Source organism: Cebidichthys violaceus, unplaced genomic scaffold (genome assembly GCF_023349555.1).
Source record: "Cebidichthys violaceus isolate CVI_PGR_0920_01 unplaced genomic scaffold, fCebVio1.0.p SCAF_10, whole genome shotgun sequence".
Classification (NCBI taxonomy): domain Eukaryota; kingdom Metazoa; phylum Chordata; class Actinopteri; order Perciformes; family Stichaeidae; genus Cebidichthys; species Cebidichthys violaceus.
In genome coordinates this window covers 1,222,378-1,250,083 of record NW_027176263.1, presented here as the reverse complement: position 1 = coordinate 1,250,083, position 27,706 = coordinate 1,222,378, and the positions used below count along the sequence as shown (strand labels likewise).

At 39.4% G+C, this 27,706-nt stretch overlaps 1 protein-coding gene across 1 annotated transcript; it reads right to left on the bottom strand.

The window, feature by feature from the left end:
• Positions 1-437: 437 nt before the first annotated feature.
• On the bottom strand, positions 438-27,233 carry oprm1 (opioid receptor, mu 1). Its single transcript, XM_068719732.1, has 6 exons — positions 26,554-27,233; positions 6,631-6,980; positions 5,406-5,581; positions 4,391-4,569; positions 3,939-4,122; positions 438-3,437 (listed from the first exon to the last, which is right to left on the bottom strand). The coding sequence occupies exons 1-6, from the start codon at positions 26,811-26,813 to the stop codon at positions 3,432-3,434; spliced, it is 1,155 nt and encodes a 384-aa protein (XP_068575833.1). The 5' UTR covers positions 26,814-27,233; the 3' UTR covers positions 438-3,431.
• Between the last annotated feature and the right edge of the window lie 473 nt (positions 27,234-27,706).

The following is a 27,706-nucleotide window of genomic DNA, read 5'->3' as shown; positions in this document are numbered from 1 at the left end:
CAGCAAACACACACACACACACACACACACACACACACACACACACACACACACACACACACACACACACACACACACACTGAGCTGATGCAGCACCTTATGGCTGAAATGTGGAGAATTGTCACAATAGTAAGTCTTTACATTACATCAATCATTTGGTGGTAAATTCCAGTGCCAGGAGACAACTAGTGATTGTGGGGAATGAGCTCCAGTGATTATGTTTGCTAATATCCTAATATAATAATTTCCTCATAATTTATTTTTATTGTTTGTTTTTTGGACTACTCATCTCTGAGCGTAGAAGAAAAGCTGTGTTGTGTCAAGTTGAGACTGGAAGACATACTTGTATGTGAAGACAGGACACACCGCATGCAGGTGATATTTTAATCAGATGCAAAAAAAAAAGGCATTCCTTGAGATTCAGAAGTACATTTTATTCCATAAACAATGATTAACAGTACAATTTGTATATGCATTTTGTTACAGAATGTTCATAAAGTAGAAATTATTTTCTTTAGATACAGGAAATGCCATTTACAAGTCATGATTGTGTCGTGAAAGCAAGCAAATGAAAAAAAGATTCAAAAATTCAAAGGTGTCATCATTAAATAAATGTACCTTCAAGAGTATATTCTGTATGAGTTGCCTGCTGCAAAATGTGTCTCAGTGCCAACTGTCCCCTTTTGTTCCAGAAAATGTTCGTTCATCTTCTTCATCTCATTGTGGATAAATATAATTTATTAATAATAAAATGACTGTTGCTAAGCCTGTCAATCTTGTGCTCAATTTCAAACAAATGTAGATACAAACAGGCTTCTCATATTTTAGATGTTATCAGCTGTAGTTAGCTAGATAATGAAGCTATTTTTAGCTCCACAAGTTGTTTGAAAACATCTTCTCTTGCTGGCTTTTTAATGTGTTCACCAGCTGAATCGTAAAAAGGAGAATCTTGTAAATGGAGATGTGAACTTCATGGCTACATACATGATATCGTGCTGAAAGACTGAGGCTAAAGCTGCATTTCTCCTAAAAAATCTGTATCTTCACCAGTTCATGATTCATGGAAGAACAAAAAAAGCATTGTTCTATAGGACTAAGGAAAATGTAATTTGTTCTCCAAAAAGCCCAGTTTAGCGGCTGAGCTATACAGACTTTTGTATTTTCAAACTGTGTGCTTTTAGTTGTGTTAAAGGAGTTAAAGTAAGATCTGAGATATGACTCTAAACACATACATGTTATATAAGAATTGCTGAAAATGTGAAAATCGTGGAGTTACCGCTAAACTGTTTTTCACCATTGTTGTGTGTAGGATTTTTTTTATTGGAGGCCTGAAATTATAGCTTGATGACTCACAGGAGCCGCCCTCAGCATGACGCCTCCTCTAAGACTACATGAAGCTAGAGCACACAGCATCAGTGGTTCTGTTGCTCAGTCGCCAGTAACAGCACATACTTACTTATCACAGCCAACAGTTTGCTAGCTAGCAGCATTTCGAAGGACAGAGTTCTGCTTATTTAATTCATCTTCATTTTGCCCTGAAATGCATTACACGGCATAACAAGGTGAATTGCAATACAGCATGTGACACTCAATGCCGCATACTAGTCAAACTCAGCTGCTGTTTTGGTAATATTGTTTTGGTAATATTACTTAGACAATTTGGCCACATGTTTATACACAGTTTTGTGTTGTGGCAGCTGGCAACTTGAAAGACTGAAAATAATAAATATTCATAAAGCAGCGATACCAAATACAAACAGATAAAAATATGCTTGTATGTACAAAAAAATAAATGAAACAGTCAAAGTTAAACTCTGAGCAATTTAAGATTTTACACGCAGCATTCTGATTCATATACATCTCTTCAGTTAACAAGGCAGATTCAATATGACAAAAGTTATATTTAAAAGCACGATAAGTGGTCCACTGTGATCATCACAAATCATTTTCTGGCAAAGTCATGATTCCGTATTCATAAAAAAAAGCAACAGAATACTTACACTATTTTACATGGGAGATTAATACAATCATGTTCATCTTCACGTATCGTACAAAAAAATACTGGTACACAGAATATCGAGTAGAGCTTCTGTAAAGGCAACTGGCAAGTATAGCATACAACACAACACGTAAGCACAAGCAATTCTAAAGGTCACAACAGATTTACAATCCTGCTTGGCTCACTTGTTTAAGAGGAGTAGTGACTCCATTAAAACCCATACCTGGTGTAATGGCTGTTAAGCTGTAGTTAATCATACACTTGTAGTATCATATGTCGCACTATATGCCACAATAGCATGCTCTTTGCGCCGTGCAAACAGGCTAATGCACCGTCTTTGCTGTTTCTGAGGATCCACAGTTCAGCACATGGATCCAGTGTGACAAACACACAGCTGGCTTTGCTTACATTCAGCAGAGAGGACACACAGTGCTCTACTGTTTGTCTACACAATGGTAAGTCCAGCAAATGGGAAAACACTTTTTAGAGAGACAACATGAAAGAACAGGAAATAATGAAGGCTGAGGGGCAGTAAATAACAAACAAAAGGTTCGGTGGGTTGAGAGGAGAGAGCACAGACGTACGTCAACACAGTCAGTCTTCCTGAAGTGACCAAAGCCAGCATGGCGCTGTGCAAATCAATATATGGAGAACGGTGTTGATCGGGTGGAATCCATACAGTAATCGCATCAGAAGCACAGTTGGAGCTGTAAAATACTTTGAATAACACCTCCTGTCCAGTGATGTCTTCATGTGGTGAGAGAGCCACAGAGCCTTTGGCCATTCGGTAACACAAGTCCAAAATCCAATTAGATCCTATTACCGTCCAGTAACATCCATAAATCCACATGTCCTGACTACTTACACTGTCCTCTCACATGAGTGAACAATTCGAAAAGGGACATATTGGAGGGAAATCATATAAACTCTGCAAATAAGACAATTAATTGATTCATTCTTTTACAACCAGGAGAATTTCGGATGACTAGGCTTAGATCAATGTGGCAGCTTTATCAGGGGCGTACAGAACAAAACAACATCATAAAAGTGTCTTGTTTGAGTGTGTTTTATAGATCTGTCTATACATCTGTCTCGGTTTACTGCACTCTATTGTTATCGTAATAATAATAATGAAAACTAAAACTTGTAAGCTGTTTGAGTCTTGACCCATCTCTGTGTCTGTTTCAGAATAAAAGCCTTGCACAGTTAGTTACAGTAACACTGATCCAGCGCTGCAGTTAAGATGGAAAACCATTGTTTAAATGCTCTGTGCTATCGAGTCTCAGTCATGTCCTGGATTGGTTGTCTGTACGTGTCATTTGTGTTTGTGTGCTCAGAGCCCTGTGGTGACCTGTGTGACCTCTGAGTTGAGATCGTCATTGGCAACGCTGCCACAACAGCGAGAATCCACCGACGACCCCTCCAGGGCTAGTCATACCTGCAGAGAGGAGAGACAGTTTGTTTGTGTTACCTTACATGTAGTACATTTATATTTACCCTTACGTGAATGGATGTTCACTGCCATTCACCTAAAATGAAGATTGATACCACTCTGATGTCTGAACGGTACATTTGAAGCTAAGTCTTAGCTTAGCATGAAACTGAGGGGAAAAAACTAGCTTTGCTTTGTCCAAAAGTTTAAAATAAGTCTGCGTATATGCTCACAAAGAAACAATATGTGGTTTTATGGGAGGCTATGTGTCTGACTATTTCTCAGCCAGGCAAAGGGACTTCTTTGCATTCTGGCAACCTCGCAACCTCATGGTGACAACAAGACTTATGCTAAGCTAAGCTAAGCAGCTGGTTGAAGCACCATATTTACTGTACAGACAAGAGAGTTGATCCTCTCATTTAAAGCAAATAAGCCTCTATCCAAATGTGTTGATCAATTCATTCCCAGATAGATGTACTGGTATGTATACACACAGACAATACCTACCTGTTGATTGGACCTGTCTCCTGTGTTGGCACTGTTGTGCTCGCGCTGTGGGAGCTTGCGGCTAGTGACTCCGGTCCGAGACGAGTTCTGCATCTCCAACACTGAGGGACTCGGGGTGCAGAACTCACGGAAACAACGCTTGAAGTTCTCATCCAGGTAGCCATAAAGAACCGGGTTCAGACTGCTGCATGAGACAAAAACAAGGGGGGGGGGTGAAAACTACAAGTCAACCTAAATCATTGAATAAAACCATGAACCAAGAAATGTGCTTTATCAAAAAGTCTATACTTTTTGATCTTATCTGTAAAACACACATTTTTTTTTGTATAAAGAGCATCCTGTCATCAACACTTAACCAAGCTTTAAGAATGGATCTCCTCTTGACATTTTAGAACCAATAGTTTCAATATGACAGTGAATATATTTGTCTAAGACTGATGCGTCGCGCAAACCTGTTAGTGTATCCAAGGGCAATGCAGAAGTGCCAGGTGATAGTCTGCAGCGTGGAGCTGGGGATATTGATCAGAGCTGTGATGATGACAAAGATGTGGATAGGTGTCCAGCATACGATGAAGACGGCAACCACCACCAGGACCATGCGGGTGATTCGACGCAGATTCCTGTCCTTCTCCTGTGTGTGTGTGTGTGTGTGTGTGTGTGTGTGTGTGTGTGTGTGTGTGTGTGTGTGTGTGTGTGTGTGTGTGTGTGTGTGTGTGTGTGTGAAGAAGGTCAAAAGTTTAGTGTTGGGGGATAAGTGGGAGTACAAGATGAGTGAGATGAGATGAGCAGAGAAGGCGCGGTAGGGAGGATATAGCAACCAAGGAGGGACAGAGGAGAGTGAAGGATGAGAGAAATGATGGGAGAGAAGATGGTCAGAGGGGGATGAGAGGAGAAGTAAAGTAGAGAGGATCAAAAGGCAGAGAGAAATGGAAAAGGATGATGGAAAGGAAGGAAAGTGGTCAAAAAAAGTGGCTGAAGAGACATGAGTAGGAACAAATCATATCTGCTACCACTTAGATTTTCCATTTGTATCAACGGAAAATAATACACTTTCATTAGAATACAAATATTTTTCGGAGCCAGCCTTTGGTACATTTTCTCAAAATATCGTTGGGTCTGTTCATTTATTACTGCAATGAATTAAAACTGAGCCACAACCTCAGGCTTAAGTTGTTTTTCACTAATTGCTTTCTCTTGAGAGCAATGAGTGCACCGTATTTGCATGCAAGCTCTGGGCAGCTTTGTATTTTGCTTCATTACTCTGAAAGATAAATCAATTAGTTATTGTGTAAATAGCGCAGGCCATGTAGTTGGTACACCCAAATGGTTAAGATTTCTCAAAATGATCACTATAGCTTGCATTCTAAAATCTCCATTTGGATCTAATTAAAAGCCTGTACAGAATTACTCACTGTATTCACTTTTATTGGCTCAAGTTTGTTAACGAAAAAGAGATTTTTTTTTAACCTGAGAGCCCGACAGCATGCGCACACTTTTCAGCCGGAGGATCATGAGGCCGTAGCAGACGGTGATGATGAGGACGGGCATGATGAAGGCAAAGATGAACACGCAGATCTTCAGCAGGGTGTCCCAGTACCAGGAGGGGTGGGGGAATATTAGCTTGCAGTCAACAATGCTGGAGGCTGTGCAGGGTGAGGAGATATATGATCACAGATGAAAACAGTCATTACTTCCACACGAGAATTTTTTCAATTAGTTGTTAGTATCAACTCTTATTTTCACTTGTCTAGCTCTTTTGAAACATCTGTGATTCCTTCCTCTAAAATATGTTTCCTTAACGTGGTTGTAAACACTGTATTTAGGGTTGCAACTAAAATTTTTCATTTTTGAGTAGTCAATTATTTCTATTAGTAATTGATCAATAATTCATATTATAATAATAATCTATAAAACGTCAGTAAATAGTGACAACTATCATTTCCTGTCATCTCTCTACTGTTAAAGTCTCTAATAAAGATATAAAAATGCCCATAAAAATACCACTGTGTCTGAAAACTATGTTTTGTGATGCTAAAGGAACATCTTTTAGTACCAAACTGCGCAAAGTCAGTAAATTTCTCATTACTCTCTGTCTTCCAATCCCAGCAGGTCACTATTTTAACTATTTCAGTGGCGGTTTTCTCTCCATTACCTCTGCAATTACACAGAGGTGAAGCCTGGCTCGCAGGTAGCCGCTTGACTATGCAGACAGTTATATTAGTCACCAGCGAGGCATATAGCATTTAATTGTTGTTTTGTGCAACTACACAGAAAAACCTAAGCAACTCTTTTGTGTTGTCTCCTTTTATAAAGCCTGCTGGAGTACATAAATGCTTTTTAAAGCAGAAATGTAGTGAATGAACTCAATGTGTTTTTTTTCCTGTTTTGCGCTTCTATTTTTTAGTATCTTGTAGATCTCATCGTCTACCAAGGTCTAAAAAAAAGAAAGGAGCACCGTTATGTATGGTTGCTACTTGAGAGTTGGATGCAACGTTTTTAGCTTATCACTTTCTCTATTTGATTCTTTTCTGTTTTTTTGCTATAAAAATGGCATTGTGGTTGTCATAAAGGAGATACATTATAGCTAGTTATGCATCCGATCCTGAATATTTAAAGGTCTCTTATGCAAAGTCCAAACACAACCCCCCTTGCAGTGTGTAGTATAATAGTGCTTGTGTGTGCGCATGCTTACGAGTGACAGCGGTGGAGGCCATGAACATTACAGGCAACCCGATAGCCGAGGAGAGAATCCAGTTACAGACGTTGACAATCTTGGCGTTACGCGGTGTCCTGAAGTCCAGCGCTTTGACTGGGTGGCACACAGCGACGTAGCGGTCAATGCTCATGGTGGTGAGTGTGAAGATAGAGGTGAACATGTTGTAGTAGTCGATGGACATCACCATCTTGCACAGTATGTCTCCAAACGGCCAGGTCCCCATCAGGTAGTTGACGCTCTGGAATGGTAGCGTGCTGGTGACCAAGGCGTCGGCCAGAGCGAGGTTGAAGATGTAGATGTTGGTGGCGGTCTTCATTTTGGTGTATCTGCACAGAAAACAGATTTATTATGAGACACCCGGCAGAGACATGTAAAATGCCTCCTGTTGCTCCTACATAGGAGCAAGACCCAATCATCCATACTCATTTTGTGTCTTTTTGTAGTCATTTCTCTGAGTGGTCATTTTGAGTCTCTATGGGCAATTTCTTTGTCTCTTTACAGTCATTTCTCTGTGTGGTCGCAGTCATTTTTGTCAACATTGCTGCTCATGAAAAGTTGAGCGCTCATGTGGAAATAAAAATACATTTAAATTGAGGTAATGATGATAGAGGAAGGCTTCCTCTCTGACTTATACCACCCAAACTCCAAAATATACCTGGTACACTGGTGTACAAATATCAATCAATAAAAGCAAAATGTTGAAGTTACTTAATGTTATCTTTATGTCTCTGAGCCACTGGAGCAGCACTCACAACGATCTGGAAACTATCCAGAAAGCAGCAATAAAGATGTTCATAAAGAAGATGGAAGTACAAGGACAAGTATGGTGCCAAGAAATGATTGAAATGTTTCTGCACAAGAACAGCCTCAATCACCTAACTTTCAAGCAACATTAGCAGAACTTGAATACACAGTTGGAATTCCCCAGTTACTCCAGGTGTGTTGCAGCAGAATGTGCCTCATGAGCTGGGCTCAACCCAGCGTATCCCCAGGATGTTTTTGTGAATAATTCAGGCCCCTTGCTTCAGCGACCAGCTCATTTTGAAATAGCAACCGTCTAGTTTAATCAGTTCTAATGACTCAGTTTTAAAAGACGCTGTCCACAGGAGTGAAGTCTCAGATTCCTTGAGGTTTTAGAAGATATCACAAAGAAATTACTTTGTGCTGTATACAGGGCAAAAAAAGTTTGTTGAAAGTACAACTTTTTCTTAATTTGTCTAAAAAGATTCAGTTTGGCTGATGTGGCCCGGGAAAGGGAAGTTTGGGGTCCCCTGCTGGAGCTGTTGCCCCCGCGACCCGATCCCGGATAAGCGGATGAAGATGAGATGAGATGAGATTCAGTTTACGTAAACAGATAAAAAGGTTAGGTTGACCATACCGACTGAATGGACAAATAACAAATACGCCTTTTCTCAAGTAAACCTGCTTCTCAATCTCCAGTAGCTTTTAGTGTGTACCTGATGTCCTTTCCATTATTCTAATAGAATATTGGGCAATGAAAAGAGGTAGTTCAAAGAGTGTGGAGGACTGAAATGGCTCGACTGTTTAGAGCTCTTATCAGCAAAGAAATATGTTAAGCCTTAGCTGTCCATGTTGCAATGAGGTCAGGGAGAACATTACTGATTACTAACTCTCTACGGTTTTGTTTAGTTAATATTATCAATTATTTATTACTTTTAGACTCGTCTGGCCTCATATTTATGTTGCAGCCTTTGAGCCATGCTGTAACAGACTCCATGCTGGTGTTAATATTGACATTTCTTACCAAATTTATAAAAATCAGTATTTTGAAAATGGCTCAATCTACTGTTTTAAGTCAGCCCTAACCATGTGAAGCCAATTCTTAGATAGAGTCTTTGGGGATAATCTACATTATTATATAAATTGTTAACATTTTCTGTAACAACTGTGTAGCATTACATACACAGCACAACACTGTTCTCTCCTTTCTGTGTCTTGGAAATTAAGATATTCGGGTCCGTCACGAGATGCCAAAGTTGGATTGAGGGCCGCTGGGCGGGGTTAAAGGAAACGCTACTGCGCTTGCAGATGTGGAAGATCCCCGTATATGATCCGGGTATTTTCATCTGAATTCTACACGATGTCAAACCTTTTTTGAGAAAGCGACCACAGGGTGTTATTGTTTTGTCATACGGAAGTGGGTGTGGTTTAACTTTTTTTTAAAGTTATGCAGTGGGTGGACTTACATTAGCTAAGTTACACCCTAAATTCTACTCTCACTTATCAATTTTGCAGTAAAGATGTTCAGATTTGAATGTTTTCCCACATACGGGACAGTTAGATGAGATAATTGATACCACTCTTCTATCTGTTCATTGAATTTGAACCTACAACGAGCAGCTGGTTTAACTTAAAAGAAACTAGACACTAGAACTAGAAATAGGGGAACAGTTAGCCTGACTCTTTTAAATGGTAACAAAATCAACCAACCAGCACCTCTACAGCTCAACAAAAAAGGGTAAATTTAACATGTCACAGGTTAATTAGAGACCTTGAGAGGTGCTGTAGCCGTATATTGATCAAACAGCTAAGAGAGTGGTATCTATTCATGCCCAAATTGTCAAACTGTCAAATTTAAGGCACAAGGCATAACAGTGATGATATTGTTGGTGCCCTATTCCACATAAAGACTACTTATACACATACCCCTCAATAATGTTGTTAAATTAATCTGGATACACAAAGTGACAGTGATACATAACACCCCCTTGCCTTTGCTTTATTAAACCACTACTGTAATCTACTGCTATTTTGTTGCAGCACTCTCCTCAATAATCCCAAATCCTCTTAACCGCAGATGACAGTGAGTTCATTACATTTTGATTAACTTTAACACTGACAGATTAGTGTGTTTGTTATTTCAGGCTTTATTTGAACGGGGACCGAGACACCTTGAGATGCAGTGAAAGCTGTCGCCCTACACTGAGTAGTGTGCCGGTGGTGGAGGTAATTTCCGACATCCTAACAACATTGACTTTGAGACTGTCGTTAAAATGGCTGCAGATGATACAGTAGCTCGTGTTTCTCCTGTGCCTGTCTGAGGCTTACGTGTATCAACATTTAATGGCCTCATCTTGTCTGAAAAACTGAAGGTGTTTAATTAACGAGTTTTCAGCTTTAATTAATTTTTCAACCTTGAGGTCTTGTCAGAATGCTTTGATTACATAATGTTGCAAAATGTCTTCATCACTTTCTGAAACCTAATGTATTTCTAAATATACAGTGGAATTAATAATTAAAGAGGAACTTTTTTAATTGGATTCTGGTTGGCATATTATTATGTTATTGGATTGGATTCTCCCTGCTGATAGTAACATTAGTCAATAAAAAAGTTCTCCATTTATGTTTTTGGGTGGTCCCTGCTGTCAGTTACAGTTGTCCATAAACCAGTGGTTCTAAAAAATAATGTTGGTGGACCCTTGCTGTCAGCCACAGTTGTCCATAAACCAGTGGTTCTAAAAAATAATGTTGGTGGACCCTGCTGTTTGCTTCTAGGTTTGGGAGGTATTACGGTATACCAGGGTATTTAGATATATAATGGTATGAATTTCAATGGATAAGAGTAAGAGCCACCGCTGATATTATATAAAGAATCCAAAATGCAAAAATGCAAAAAATAGCCAGTGGATATCTAGGCCAAGACTTCCTTTGCTGTGCGCTGCTCATTGTTTACAGTCCACAGAGCAACTTGAGAAGCGAGAATGGAGTTGGAGATGAGAGACAATGCGTACGACAGGATTGTTTCCCAAGTAGGCGCTCTACAATCTAATTTTGAACCAATAAAAAGCTAAATATTCTGCAAACGATAGCCGGAAAGTTCAGAGATTACATTTTGCCCAAAGCGTTCTGATTATTTTGCTGTCCACACGGACTGTTTGCCTGCATTCAACCAAAGCCTACTCGAATGTGATTAGTCACTACTCAGACTACAAATGGAAACCAGATTGCTTTCTCTGCTAAAATCTTGTTCCATTACTTACAGATTCTACGTTTGACTAAAAGTTCTGTTTATAGAGGTTGATAAGCAGAACTGATAAGCATAAAATATCATGCTTTGGTTGAAATGCACGGATATTGAAAGAAATGATTTGTGCTTTGCTTGAATTCCTTGTGTTTTATTATCTGGCAACAGGGAGTTGCATGGTTGACACAATATTATTTAGTCATTTTTATGCCAAGAGCAATCATTTGATCATCATTTGATCATTACAGTCATTACATTACAGTCATTTAGCAGACGCTTTTATCCAAAGCGACTTACAATTCAGTATCTATCTACACACTGTAGACGCAGCTACGGGAGCAATTTTGGGGTTAAGTGTCTTGCTCAAGAACACATTGACATGAGACTAGCAGATCAAGTATCATTCATAAAGCAGATACATATCTCCTGTGGATGGTGTCTCATTTTGAAAGAAAACTCCTGATGAGAAAATTCCACATAAATAGAACATTGTTTCATTATAATTCAGTAAACAGAGCATAAATAAAAATGTTCACAGCACATTTTCAGCCTATTATTGACAGGAAGAGAAAGTGACATTGAAGCCAAAGAGAGACAAGACAGAAGACACCAACTACACAGAGTAAATCTTCATTAGGCTTCGTCTGTGAGTAAACAACACTTGAAAAGAGAAATTGTTCAATCTGCCTCCAAACTACCTTGATTTGGTGGTTTCCTGGATCGCTGAAGCGCAAAGGCGGCAGATAGATGTGCAGTAATGGACCTTAAAACCACCCAAAACAGTCCTTTCAGTGAAATCATGTATAATTCATAGACTTCCATCAACCCATTAGCCGTGATTGCCACCTGGGGGAGTTAGATGCCTTATCATTCCCTCTGTTGCTCATCCATCTTTATTTCTGCTTAAATGAACAAAAAAAAATAAAAATCATTTGATAATGATAGTAAATTATCCCTGTGGAAAGACTGATAAGAAACTGGTTTTACAAACTCATCATAAGTGCTCCCAGCCGAGAGAGACAGGAACATCCGCCTAATCTAGGCTGTTCCGATGAATTATTCATACATTGAAATCATTTGAAAACAAAAAAAAAACAGCGTTCATTTCCTAATTTTAGCTACATAAAAAGTAGGGCAGTTGAGAATTGGTTGTTGTAATGTGCACAAATTCAGGAGAGCTTAATGTGGCCATTTTGGCAAAAATTATAATTATGAGAAAAAACTTAGATTTTACCCCTACCCTGATTGAAAACCCAATAATATCTTCTGTGGACACTTTATGACAAATTATTGAAAAGAAAATTACATTAACCTGTAGCCTGGCTGCCCAATGAGCCTCATCTGTTGCTCAAACTGTAATGTGGAAACACAGAAACAGCATACATGGTCATTATTATAATCTCATTAAAAATGAGATTTTTTTCCAGTTTTGGGCCCTCGAGTGATGTTGATCAGAATGGAATTTTCTATGGCGATACGTTTAGGGTAGCATTTCTTGACATTGGCGGTACGTTGAGTCAGATAACATCAGGGGGTCCTGCAGCAATATCTTTAGAAAGGGGGCATTGAGATGCTTTTTGACAATTTTATCATTAGAATAGAATTGCTTTTACCACCATCATGCTTTTATCTGAACGTTTTCTATGGAACGGCGCTCTCCTCTGAGCCGTAGCTCTGTCGCTGCATTTGCTTCTTAAAAGCTTGGGGAAGCAGCTTTGAGCTGCTCTTTATTGGAGATGATGAAGTTCAAAATTGTGGAACTAAGCCAGTGACATTCATGGTTAATCAGAAGTGTTTCGCATTAGTTTTGGTTTTGTACACCCGATGAAGAGCAGTACACAGCAGCTTTCTAAACTTTGTCTCATGCAGGGAGTTCCCACGGCGCAATAACATAATGCACAGCAGACTATAGGGCAGGTGGATTTTTCTTGACATTTTCTGACTTTATTCTCATAAAATGCTGACTTTATTCTCAATATTACAAATGATTTTGACTTGAGAAATGTTTTGATATGTGCAGAAATTTTTGAGCAAGAGCAGAAACTTTGCAAAAACACATTTGAGCTATTAAATTCCCGTGGTTTAAAAGTTAATTAAAATAAATTAATGTATCATTGAGGTGAATAGAGAAGATGTTACTTCCCCCAAAAAAAGAGAAGGAAATGTTTTTGACTCTGCAAGGAGAAGGAAGGATTTATTTTTATATTTTGAATTGTCACCTGCTGCCTGAATATTGTTTTCCTTTACATAAATAAAGACATTTCCACCATAAATTGATGCAAAAACAATTCCCCAGAATGCAGGAAATGAAATGATCAATATTCATAATCCCCCTCCCTTATTTGAAATGAAACCTACATCTTCAAAGTGGCTTTCTGATCAATAACAAGAATGAATGAGGTGATGATTCATAAGGCATTTTTGTTTCCTGGGAGACTAATCTGGTATCTTGCATTCAATTACATGCTTTTTAAATAATATAACAGAATACTAATGAACATTAATATTCAGGGTAGACAATTAGCCTACATTTTAATTGATGGGGACTTAAGGAATTAGAAAAGTGACCTTTTGATGATGGTTAATCAAGTCTAACGTAATCATCTACAAGTAAATATATGATTTACCGTCCACTATTTATCTTGATACTTATTAGTCTGCCCAAACCATCTAAAGAAGATGACACACCCGGGAATGAACTCTGAGATGTGATTTCTGGTGCAAGAAGCAGAAGAGAAATTGATTTAATTTGTTGTGGTCTTGCTTTATGTTACAACCCTTTTAGACCTGTGCAATTAGTGTAATATTGTTGTGTTTTCACTTTGATGTTCAATTTTCTCCCTAGATATGTTTACTCTACACAGACCCTTAAGATACGTTCAAAAGGAAACACATATTGATCTTGGACTTTTAGCTTCAATAACATGTGTACACTTAATTGGACATCTGAATGACCACCTGCAATACCGTAATGGCTAAACAAAATCCTCAGTACTATCCATTATGGATATATTTATTATAACAGTCAGTGCAATGTACGTATACTACTTATATATATATATATATATATATATATATATATATATATATATATATATATATATATATATATATATATATATATATATATATATATATAGATATTCTCTTTTCTTTCCTTTTTTATGACATATTGCTGTATTATTGCTACCCTGTGATTGGCAGGTTGCTACCGCTACCAGAGCCGTATAAGGGCTCTCCAAATGCTATTCACGTACATGTTTAGACAGTAACACTCTTCATTGGCTCTGTGTATATCACTGGAATTAACCAAGTTTACCCCAGCTGTTCAATAACAAATAACAAAGCTGTTGTCATTTATTTCTGGCTGCCAATAATGTCCGAGCCTCGAGTTTGATACAGAAACCCTTTACACTGACATAAACACACATGGGACAATGAGGCAGGAGAGAAAATACATTATGTCCACATTGTGCTTCACCATGGCAACAACAATGACCAGAAAGAAGTGTCTTTAATGTATTTCTGTGGTTAAGCAACAACAGAGACCTTGTTCATCTTTATGTCCAAACTAGATACATGTTGCATGTATGTGTTGTGCTGAAGGTTTGCTCGAGCATTTGGATGTGTTTTTAGTGTTCATATGTTCACCTCACGCCCACTCTCTGATGCTGTCTAATGGGTTCAACATCAGCCTCAGTATCTCACCTCCACTCCACACATAACTCCTAAAGGAGAATGTTAAACCTTTAGAAACATAATTTAGTTTTAGTTTGATTAACCGCCCAGAAATAAAACATAAAAGCAAAGTGATTAGGAAAAAAAGAGCTGAGGCTATTAATTTGTGTTGAATGAGAGAGAAAAAAACACTGGATCAGGATGTGTTATTCATCACAGCTAATGACCTGCTCATCGTTAGTGGATTTTAAATGAAAAAAAGAAAGCCTGGCGCTGTGTTTAATGTGTCAAATTGATAATTTTGGAATGCTAACAGATATTAGAAGACGAACAACATGGCAGGACATTTAAAGCTACCCCATAAACACCAGTGTGAGCTTTGTTAATCTGTATTTGGAAAGAAATCAACAGTCACTATATTTCAACAAATATCAAGAAGAAACCCACGCACTTGTGGTCAACAGTTTGGAACAGCAGCTGATTCATTTTCATGGCCCTTGTTACAAGGCAAGATAAACATAATTCATCATCGGTCTGCGATGCTCGCCGGTGTAGGTGCAGCCCTGTGTATGATTCATGGGCTCCTGCCTGGTGCAGACAAACCATTAATGCCTGGGTGCAGGAACAGAGGCTGCATGTGAACAAACATCTGTAGGCCTCTGGCTCCGACCATTAACTCTGTGGGGAGCATGATGGATGTGACTGCGTGCATGTCTGACTGCTGGGCATGCGTTTCTGGGATTTGTGTTTTCACTGCATGTATGCAAATCAAGGTTCTCTATCACATCGATGATCATGTCAAATCCAATATTACCTTGAACAGGTCCTGCTTATTGATTTGCAACATAACCCACGGTGACCTCATTCACCCAGAGATATTAAAGGCATAGTCACTATGGTATGAAAAGTGTTGCAAAAGTTTATATTATCTTGATGTATATATAGGCTATAATCGTATCGCTTACCCCTAACGTATGATTATGTGTAATTATAATACATACATTAGGGAGTAGTAGTAACCGCAATCTGACAAAACCAGACGAAACTAGATGTACTAGATGAAAAGTCAGGGGATCACCAGCGTGAATAGATATCATCATCTGGGACCATGAATAGTGTCTGTACTAAATTCCATGTCAATCCATCCAATAGTTCTTGAGGTATTCCAGTCAGATCCAAAGTGGTGGACCGACATTGTAATCCAACGAGCCACGTTGTACTCCAAAGAAAGGGCTTACATACAAACAAAAACAAGAACACAATGCGTATCACGAATGGACAGTGGAGACATCGAATGGTTTCAAAACCATACAGAGGTTTTGAATTTGAATGTTTTTGCCATGAATCTGAGTCGCCTTTGGTTTCTATTGTATCCGCGGTGAGTCCAGGATGATTGAAGCTGCGTCCTCTGGAGATAGAAAACTTTTCTACTTTTCATGCCTTCAGGGGACGAGTGTTTGAAACTCACACCTTTTGTTTTCGGTGGAATATTCTTTTGAATTTGGCTAAAGATGTAGGGTCAATCAAGTTAAATGTAATGTGATTATAGAAAAGGTAGAGATGACTAATAGTGTACATAATTTAAACTAAAGTAGTTTATTCTTTATTTAGCACTTGATGTTAAATAAAATGATAAAATAGTGTTAGTAAAACATTTACCATAGACTGATTTGTCAAATGACTTCTCATTTATGTCTACATGTAAGAGGATACTTATAGCTTTATTAGTGTTGATGTGTTTACAAACAATAAAGTAAAATATATTTATATTGCGTTTTTCACAGACAAAAGTCACAAAGTGCTAACAGGAGCGGTATTTCAAAGAAGAAAACATAAATAACACAATCTGACCATACAAGAGCTAATTATTGACAAGAACAGATTTTAAAACATGAAACGTATTCAAGAAGACACAATAAACAGTAAAATACACAGTAAAAACATAGATTAAAAGCAGGCCTTGAGCATGAATTTTACCCAAACGCCTGTCTAAACAGGTGTGTCTTGAGCTGATTTTTAAACAAAGTCACAGACTCAGCAAAACCGCAGCGGTGCAGTCAGAGCATTCTATAACTTTGGTGAGGATGGGGGTGATTTGAGACCGTCTATTTGTCATAGTGATTAATCTGAATGCTGCATTCTGGATTGCCTGCAAACGGTTAAGGACAGAAATAATGAGTGAGGAGAAAAGTGCGTTACAGTAATCAATGCGAGACGAGGCATGTATGATCTATATATGTCTCTTATGGTAGAAGCTGAATTGAAGCAAGCCACAATCATTGAGGTTTTTCTCTTGGAAATCATCTCAGTAAATGGAAGTCATTAGAAAGAGCACCCCTGGGAAGATGATGCAGCCTTTAATAATGGCGGTGAATGGCTCCTCCACACACACACACACACACATCAGTGGCCATTGCAGACGGCTTGAGATGTATCACTTTTACACTGAAACTGGTATAAAGCCTCTTAGAGATGTTTTAAATGTATCATAATGACACTTAAACCTCTCAAGGAAAGCTTCAAAGGGCAGCCACTTAAATAGAAATCAGCTCAAAAGAGAAAAAGCAGTTAATAATAAAAGACAGTATTTTTAGAGACTTTAAGGAGTGGCAGAAATATAAATATATTCTGATATAATAGCAAACAATCACATTTATCAATATTTGTTTGGTAAAAAGCCTCAAAGTAGATATTTTAGCTCCAAATATTACATTACTTTGGCACATGAGTAAAGCATTGAATAGAAAGGTGTCATTAGAAATCAATAAATTGTTTATTTGCCAAATGGGCCGCTTCAGAAATTTATTTTTTTCATTGGACTTAGCCTAAAAATGTTGCCATAACATACCATGAAATTCTTTGTTAACAAAAACATTTTTTTAACGTGATATTATTTATTTTTTTATTAAATCTTCATTAATGTCTTAAATTTGACTCTCAGCTTTGAATGAATCTCTGCATTGCTGACTTGTGTGGCATTTTATTAGGGGCTTGGAGCAAGTGCTTTTGGTGCATTTTTTTTTGCATTTTTTTTTGGGTGTTTTTGTATGTTGCACTGGTCCAAAACATTGACGTCTGCAGAATTAGCAGTTTCAGAGATGTTGGTATAGCTGCGGAAAATCCGGAGACACTCGAAAGCACACAAGTGAACATTTGGTTTTAGTCAGGTTTAATCCAATCTAACACGAGTTACTATTAGGCCTACTAAACAAAACACGCTTCAACAAAACAACCTGTCAATATCAATCTTTGGTCATTCTGTATTTATTCTAGCGGTTGTTTACAAGCACACATTTTGAGCAGGTGTGCGAGAAAACTGAGCTGCCGCCCACTGCAAAGACGGCTAGCGATATATATATATATATATATATATATGTATATATATCTACACAGCAATTTGGGGTTGAGCGTCTTGCTCAAGGACACATGAGACTAGCAGAGCCAACCCTCTGATTGAAAGGCGGCCCTGCTCTCCACTTAGCCACGGTCAATGACTAATGACTTTGATAACAAGAGCAACCAAGCACACCTGCTATTTTCATTCAAGTACCAATGATACAGTACGTGCAAAAAGGTTGGCTGAAGTGAAATAAAAATAGAAGGGTGTGGAGCCAAAAATACTGAAGCGACAGGAAAGAGTATTTTTTGGGATGGAGAAAGACATGCACAGACATTCTGAGGGGCTGTTGCTCTAATGGCTGGGTCGGGTCTTAAAAATAAACATACTGGACTGTTTCTGGAATCAGTTTTAGGTCTGTGCTAAATACACACACCTGTTGTAATTTGTTCTGTTTTAACACAGATTTTGATCACTTGGGATATAATTGTCATAATTTCTCTCTTGTTTTTGTAGCCACTTCATGGCTTTCTTTACGGTCTAATTAACGGAAGAATCATATTTGTCTTTATGTTCTGTAACATAGTCTCATAAATGTTGCACACAGCTTGTTTTATGTCCAAGTTAAATGTCATGTTATAGTTAAATTAATTAATTCATTAAATTAAGGACTAAATAAATCAAATAAATCTAAAGAAAATTATTTGTGAAATGTGTGCAATTTGTATGAAACAGACAAACACATCCCAAACAACCAGTTAAAATTAAAAAAAAAAATTGTGATCAAAATGTTATGTTTCGTGTTGATGTTTTGCTAATTATTTGTAGGACCTGTAAATTACTTTTTTAGGACACATTTGTCTTGCAATGAAAACCGCATCGACCCAAACTTGGCCTCGTTGAGCGATGCTTGAATCTAGCATGCAAAACACTTCAAACAGCCTCCAAATGGAAAAATCTATAACAATGGCATAAATCACACACACAGCACATGTACTCAACAATCACTGCATTGTGTTCTGCTCATGGGTTTGAAAGTCGTTGCCCACTTTGTTGTGATTCTATTATAATGGTTTTCAATGACAAAAAAGAAACAGGAAACTAATTTAGGCCAAATCCAGATCCTCTGTGATGCTGGTTATGAAAGGGGTTAGACCTCAAGAAGAGTTTGTCAGCTTGTTGCTTAGGAACACTTTTGTTAATGTGCTGAAGACCTTCAACAAATGGTCTCTTCGTGCCCTTGGCCCCGGTCTTGAACGAACATTTAATAAGTGCAACTGTTGTACACAGTTTATTTTGAAAGCAACAGCTTTCACTGCGGCGGAGTTCATCAGTTGAGCTCTTTGGATTGTTTGGTTTGCTCACTCACCCATGGCACTTTGGCACCAGTAAGCCCTTCTTGTTGAAACCCGTGTTTTTGAGAAGATTATAAGACACAGAGAAGACTTTAGACAGTTAGTAGGGGGGTGTAACAACATCGGCAAAGTGATTTGGAGAACAAATCTGCGTTACCCTCTGGTGCTTTGAAATGACAGCCTTCATGAAGGACATGCTTAACCATACCTGTCATAGAGCATAAAGAGCAGAATGGGGGTAGGTGGGTGAGTCACTCTGTAATTGACAGATGGACAAAAGAGCCGCGAGCAAATGATCAAGTAGAGAAAGAGACTAAATCAGTCTTTTGTTCCCTCGTCTTTGGTTAATCATCGTTCCTTTGTTCTGTCTATAACGTCCTCGGTGCAGAGCAGTGGCGATCGCTGCATTCCTTTAATAAATACCTTTTTGATTTTTCCTTTGATCTCCTCAGCCTCCACAGTCAAGGTCTGTCAAATTGTGAAGGTTTTACTACCTTGTGAAACTGGTCATGAATGAGTGATGTTCTCTTTCTAGGTCTCTCTGTCCTTTGTTCTTTTTCCTGGATTCAACAGAGACCTCCTGTTGAATCCAGACTCCAGTAGTGTCAGTGGTGTTAGGAGAAACTCATTACTCACACACACACACACACACACACACACACACACACACACACACACACACACACACAGGAAGGACAGACTAATTGCCTCTCTGCACTGTCTACTCATAATTGTCTCCCTACAAGAAATTAAGGCTCTGTACCACCCTGCTGTGAGGGAGAAATTCAGAAGGAGCCACATGCAGAATTTTCTTCTCTCCGAGTCTCACAGTGAGCTGTCAAACTCTTTCCTTTTTGCTAAATACTCGAGCCAAGCGATTAATCTTCATTATCTGATAGTTATATTATACTCGGGGGTGGAGGTTGAACCCTGAATAAATGTTTCTCGACTCACTTGTGCAAGGTGAGTTTGTCATTACTCTGAAGCCAACAAACTAATTCCAGCATTAAATACACAGCAATTATCCAGCTGCCCGCTTGTTATTGACAACAGAAATCAAGGCCATGTACCACTACGGCTGCATGTTCAGCGCTGTGCAGCTGTTGGAAAACTGAGGTCAGATTGCCCAGCCTCAAATGTTTACAGCTTGTGAAGAGGAAAGAGAAGGATGTGCCAAGCACTGTGCACTGCGCACAAAAACACACAAAGGAATGCAACTCTGAAAGAGGCTCAGGGCTCAGGAGGCACGGACGGCTGCTGTCGGTTCAGTCTGTTTATCTTCACACCTCTTTAGTGTTTACCTAAAAGAAATCCATAGGCTGGATGCTCCTACACTGTGTCAGCCTCTATGTCTTCACAGTCACGTGACAAGAAGACACGTCTGTCATGCATGAGGATGTACTTGAAAACAAACGAAAGGTATCCACACTTTTCAAGCAACCAGGATCTTTTCAAAAGCCTGTCATCAAAAAGACGCTTTAAAATATAGGCAGTGATCCAGAGTGTTGATTTGTATGCAATGGAAAAAAACATCAAGCATAACCAGGGACTAATTTGTGTTAACGAGGGAGAAGCCATTCTCTTTAATGCCACAAACCTCCTGGTAATTGTATTTGATAATTATAGTGTGCAAGTGTGGCTGATTTAAGGGATCGCAAGCCTCTCTTATAACACAACTGACATGCCTGTGTGCACATTGAAAGGATTAGCCTTTTGTTTATATAATCATCCTTCTTGTCCATACTGGCCTTAAAGAAATCCCTTTCTGAAGCGTATCAATGTGAGCGATGGGGCACAAAACCGCAGTCCTGTAAAAATGCATTGTGAAGTTCAACTGAAATGAATAGGAGGCTTCTGCAGTCTGAATAACAAATTAAGTAGTTATCTTCCAGTTATTATCGTTTTAGTATGCATTTCTCTTTTTGTGCTTCCATGCACAGTATTTTCTGGCTGAGCGCTGGCTGAAAGAAAATTGGTACTGAATAGAAAGACTGAGTCAGACTGTTGACTTCAGCTGAACTTTAGAAGTCATCTATGCAAGATTTACCAACAATTGTATCTCTCCCCCATCACTTACATTGAAATTACTTTGTATATATGGGTATGTCACTATTGTTTTAAAACGGACTGTGAAAGAATGTGAGCCTATCCTTTAAATTGCCAAAGATGTTTTCATTTGCTTACAATCAGTACAAGTACTAGAAATTATTTTAAGATTTTTTTGTTTTGCAGGACATTAACCTGACTAGTCGACAGCACATCAAAAGACTGCAGGTTAGTTGTTTGCAACTCAGCCTGGGACTATTTCTCATGTTGGGACGCGGGAGCCGCCAGAAAGCCATTAGCGAGAAACATTAGTGGGGATCTGTGACATTAGTCTGGTGAAGCAGATTGTGTTGACGCTCATCATAACATCGTATTTCATGTGACTGGGTTGGGACACATGTTTAGAAGTTACTCTGACGTCACAGAGCAGGGTCATGGAAAGATTTGTGAAGAGGTAACAGAATCTTACATGGTCACATGTGTTGTGCTGCTACAGTGCAGAGTGCAGATGTTCAAAAGCCTCTTAAAACGTCCACAGTTTGCGTCGGCCGCTGAATGTGACCAACCAGGTAAAGCTGCTCATCTAGCTGGGTGGTGGATGGAGGCAGGGGGCGGGGGGGGGGGGGGGGTCCTTTTGCATTCATTGTACCCAAACGCCTCCCAGTTGTTTCCATGGTAACAGGAAGCACTCTGAACTGGCAGCGTATTCGTGTGGAACCCAGCAGTTTCCTTTTCAACCGCAATTGATTTTTCCAATTGAGCATGCAGATCTCTGCTTGTGTTTGTTTGCTCCCGAGAAGTTTACGGATGATGAGCGCAGGGTAACCAGACAAGGGACAGGGACACAGCAAAAGGACAGGGAGATAAAGAGTGAGGCAGAAATGTTTTATGGCTTTAAGGTTAGTGTTAGGTCAGTGCTCAGGCGAAGAAAACATCCCTCGTCCACCGATGTCTCTAGTTAATCTCGCAAGAATGCATTCAAGGCCATGACTGTAGAGCAGGAGGAAGAGTTCAAGACTACGTTTCCATTTAATAGTAAATATTCACTGTGTGCCATAAGCTAGATGGCTGTTCACTCTCTATCTACCAACAGACAGAGAAAAAAAATCAAAAGACGGGCAGAGAAATGAGAGAAAGACAAAGAGGTTTCTGATTAAAGAACCTGATGGGGTGTGGTTCTCAGAAGAATGAGACACATTATTTACCTTCCTCCCAATTGACCCTTTTCAAACGCAGACTGGCCAAACAGTCCGGCTCTGCTCCAGACTCTGATGAGAAAGTTTCAGATTTTCCAAATGTTTTGGCTGGTTTTGTGAATTTCGAGCTATTTAGGATTAAAGATAATTAATTGTGATACTCGTTATCTGGAGAGGTTGGAAGGAGATATACATTTCTAAAATGTCATATTTCTACATTAAAAACCTGTGGCGCTAATATTAGCATTATTAACTAGCGTTACTTAATGTATACACATCCTTCTTTTGCTTTTTAATCATTGTAAACGTGTATAAATCTAGCTGGCTTTACAGGAACAGTGTTGTTTCTGTATTTCAGTCATTTCTTCTGTCTCGATCGCCAGGTGATGTGGTGGTTCACGTTTACACCTTGATCTGAAGGCTTTAGCTAACTGTTTTCACCGCTGAATCAGTTTGACATCCTGAATATACATCCTTCAAACGCATAAAACCTTTCGTCTGCTTCACTCTGAAATCACAATCAGAATATAGATTATAATAAAGCAGGGGGTGCAGTTAGTGACACTGTGGGCTCCATGGTAGCTCTGACAGTTTGATGGAGTAGCAGCGGGACGCGGGGCTCAGCAGAAGGTCAATTCCCTAAAAGTCTCATTCAGTCGAAATCCACAAAACATTTCATGAATGCCTGCACACGTACACACACTGCTGGTTGAGTCAGTACCATTCCATCACCGTCGAGAGTAGGCAAGGGGCTCTAAATCTGTTTCCACAAAACAGCTTGGAGCTCAAGCTCAAGTAATGTCCCTCACATCCATCATCTGCTTTGTAGAAAAATTACATTGGAATACATAATGCAAGCTTGTATACCAACTCATACATAATAAACACTCTCGTACCCTTGCCAGACAGCTGCAGACATAAATCCCATCCTTAAATGATGCTGGCGCATAACTTATGCTTCAAAACGTGATTTCACTTCTGTTTGCCCGGTGCTCTTCCTTTGTTGTCCACTTAATTTTGCTGTTATGGAAGTGACAGTGGTGGAAGTAATGAATAACATTTACCCCCAAAACTATAACAAAGTTGTTGTTTTATTTGTGCATTTTTAGTTTGTATTTTTTACAAATCTGTGACTTTACTTGTACAGAATTATTTTTTATCTCAAGTGTTGTACTTCACTACATTTCAAATGTCATCCATTACAAAGTAAGAACTGCAGCACAAATGAATTAGCTGTTATACCAAAGGGCAGCGCACCAGAGAGCTTCATGTCCGGAGAGTTAACACTGCACTCAGTTGAGGATGACCTACTTCATTATTAGTATAGATGAGATTAGCATACTTAAAAATCATTGATCAAACACACCCACAATATATGCGCTGCTCATCTGCGCTGCTCATCTGCGCTGCTCATCTGCGCTGCTCATGCTGGATCTTCCAGCATTGACTTCTAGGAACTGTTACCTTCAGTGAAGTGTGTGAGGCCCTTCTGCTGTTTTGACAATAATTCCAGTCAAAGTTGTGACTGTCGACCGCTAATTCAGCCTTAAAGTGTTTGAAAATCTTAAGGACCACAGTGGGATAGAAAGGCTGGGTTGACTGGTTATATTATTGTTTTGAGAATGAATGAGCAGAGAAATTTAACATAAATTAAAATCACAAAGAACGTGTGCTGCCTAGCAATGTAATGTTTGTTATTTAAAGCTACTTTCATTTTGTGTTGATTTTGGCGACCCCTGTGGACAAAAGCAGTAGTGTTTTTGAGCACCAGAGTCCCTTTAAAAAAAACAACTCTAATTTTAAAGCAGTCAATCAACGCTCTGCTCCTGGCTGACTTGAATTTAATTGTTATCCTAATTTATGGTTAATTCTACTGAGGCTACAAGGAAGGTGGTTGTATATTTATAATTAATAATCAGTTGTATTCACAGGCTGCAAATGTCTACAGAATAGGAATGTATTGCTGATTTGGACATTAGGGCTCTGTGGTGCTGTTCAAACTTGATGTAGTCCCACTAGTCATACTTTGACATGTTAATGCATTTTATATTATAGCCTTAAACTGTAATTTATTGTTCTAATATCATCATCATATACCCTTCCTTAAAAAATGGTAACACAGTTACATTTACTCTGATTACATTTCAACAGACCTACTTTTTACTTTCATCTGAGTACATTTTTACACAAGCAATTTTACTTTTACATCAGTAAAATGTATTTAAAGTAACAGTGCTTTTACTTGAGTAACGTATTCCAATACTTTCCATCAGTGGTCCAACGGCCAGATCTGCTGTAAGAAATTTTGGGTTGAAAACATTTGGCTAGATGCCTGCATTCTTCAGCAAAACAGAACTATTTGGGGAAGCACTCAGACTGAAAGGGATGATGTGTGCAGTCTGGCAAATGAACATTTGCTTGATGCTGCATCTGCTCTGGAAATAGTGGAGAAGTGAGGGGAATTATAGGTGTAACAAAGTAATGATGATATATTATAGCAGTAATAGAGAAGTAAATACAAATAGAGACGTCTTCTCTCCTTTTAACTCTCTAATTTATATAATAAAGTGGTCTCGTTTCAATTCCAAAGCCATTTAAGCACCTGTCTGACGAGTTCAGCACAGCAAACCCTCCAGTCAGCCGCTCTTCACTGATTCTACCCGACCTACAAAGAGGGTAATCACAAGGTGGAAAAACGAAGGTGGACCACTCTCACTTTCATCTCCATCCTCCTCGGCTCCCCCATTGCGCACCATCAATCTCTCTCCCCTCAAGCCTCCACTCCTGCAGCTATTTTCTAAGTCCATCTCTCACCTTTTCTGTCCTCCTTCTCCTCCTCCAATCGACTTGTATTACCTGAAGAGGCTCATCTACAATCACCTAGCTTCCGCTGGGGAGCACTGAATCAATATAAATGTCAGATTTCCGTGTGTAATTAAAGGCGCCATATGAAATCCACCTCAGTGGGCTGATGTTATCAGCACAATAGGTGATTTTTTTATGTAATATGTCTTAAGTTAACACAAAACGAATGTAAGTTATTCATTCCATTTTTAATATCAGTGTACTAAGCTGGGAGATTCCAGTTTATGTGAGACTTTTAAAAGGATAGACCTTCCTAATACTGAGTTATTTCCATCTGCAAGAGTGTTTAGTCAATTTGTTTCTCCAAGTAGGTTAATTTAGTGTGTAAAATGACTGTGAGATCAAGAAAAGAACAAGTGGCCAGTGAAAGTTCTCATTTGTGCACCACTCATCATGTATTATTATCTCTTACTTCTTATGACAGGTTATTAAAGAGAATAAAAGCTCCTCCTGTAATGAGATCTTGATAGCTTGACATTTGTTTGAAACAGTTTTAAATATCGATTAATGAGTTGTCGACATGTAAGCTGAGCGAATAGACTCGGCTTGAAAGTGGCCTAGATTTAAGAAGGGTCGAGGAATGGGAGACATATTGGAACACGTAGTTTAAGTCTTTTAAGTTGTTATGATAAGTTTTAGGAACCAAATAATGCTCACCAATTTACTTGTCTTTTGTACAAAACCGGTAATGCTGGAGTTGAGTCTTAAAGCAAGACATTAGGTTAACTTTCAGCACGTGCTTGTTTTAAAGACATTTCCAAAACCATTCTCTAACCACTCATCTAATTTACATGGAAGTAGAATAAGCAAAGCCACAAACAAGGGAACACAAGACACTGAAGCACCAGTGCATATGAAGACAAGCAGAATCTGACTGGATTCATGGTGCATGATGATGTTTAGCCCTCACAAGGGAGTGCATGTTGTCACATCGGTGCGATTTTCCAGATTAGTAATGGATTGTGGATATAAAAACAGACAGAGAGAACATGAATTATTCCTCTGTTAGCTGCAGTTGCGCAAAACTCATTTCCTTACCGTCCCCTCGCGCGGCTGGCTTTTTGCGCGCTGGAGCAACTTGCTGCGAGGCTGGAGGCATTTTACGCACGAACGTCAAGCTGAGCTGGCAGCCTTGTCAACACAGCATTCACATGGTCTCACACACACACGCACGGGCGCACATACACACACACACACACACACACACACACACACACACACACACACACACGCACGGGCGCACATACACGCACACACACACACACACACACACACACACACACACACACACACTCTCTTTAATGTAGCTACAGTATGGTTAATACAGCAACAGGTTGCCATAGAGCCCCTTCTCACGTACAGTCATGTTAGAGAAGGATCTGTTTAAAAAGTGCAAAAGGCCTAGCACAGTGTTTTGTAAGTACTTTGCTCTCTTACCTGACGATGATATACATGACCAGCACGTTTCCAACCAGCCCCACCACGCACACTATGGAGTAGAGAGCGGTGATAACGATCGCTATGATAACCGGGTTGGTGTCGTCGTCCGGGATGCCGGTCGGTCCGCGATCCCCGTGGCATCGCGCCTCCACGAAGCTCGTGTTGTTGATGTTGCTGTCGGTGAAGTTCCCGCAGAAACTGCTGTTGCTGTAGAGCACGGGGAGCCGGTTATCCGACAAGTTGCTTGCGCTCTCCATGGTCCTTGTTCGGTTTTTGTGCGGTGGGTGCTGCTCGCGTCTGCTCGGGTTGCCTGTCGGTGGACTCGGTGCCTGTGATTCCCCGGCTGGGTGCTTGTCTGTGAAGCGCGGCGTTTCGTAACGTTAAATCTCACTGTGTTGAAGAATGTAGCCGCGTGCGATGAGAGTGAGCACGAGCCTGCGCGAGTCTCCGTTTACTAAACGACCCTCGCGCTGCACAGCGAGCCTGCACAACAGAAGCGACGACGTGAAAATGAGAGTTCGCTCCCTTCATTCCTTCCTCGGTTCCTTCCTCTCTTCTTTCCTTTTTTCTCCTTCTCTTTTCCTATACCTCCTTTCCTTCCTTTTGCTCACATTTGTTTAAGCCTTAAATTTCCCTTTCTTGATATTTGGTTTATCTCATCCTTCCTTTTCTCATCCTCTTTCTTTTTCAAATCTCCCTTGTTCCTTTCCTTCTTTCCTTGTTCCTCCTGTCCTGTTTTTTTTGAAAGGACAGTTTTTCGAAGTGCTTTACATTAATAGCACGTCACACACACACACACACACACACACACACACACACACACACACACACACACACACACACAGAGGTACGCCATCTTAACCTAAATTAAATTATAATAAAATATACATTTGAACATCAGATGCACTGTACCATCAGATCCTCCATTAATTGACAATGTCCTGGAAGTGTACATCAGTACATGTTCTATTCAGTGAAACAACCAACACCACCGCATTAGTACAAGAGAATATGAAACATGTTGAATAATAAAACACACTGACAGCAGCATGTATCCTGAATAAGGACAGTAATGGATGGTGAGGAAGAGTCCAGGGATTATCTGTCAAGTTATCCATGCATCTACGTGTAGCGCTTTGATGAGTCTCCT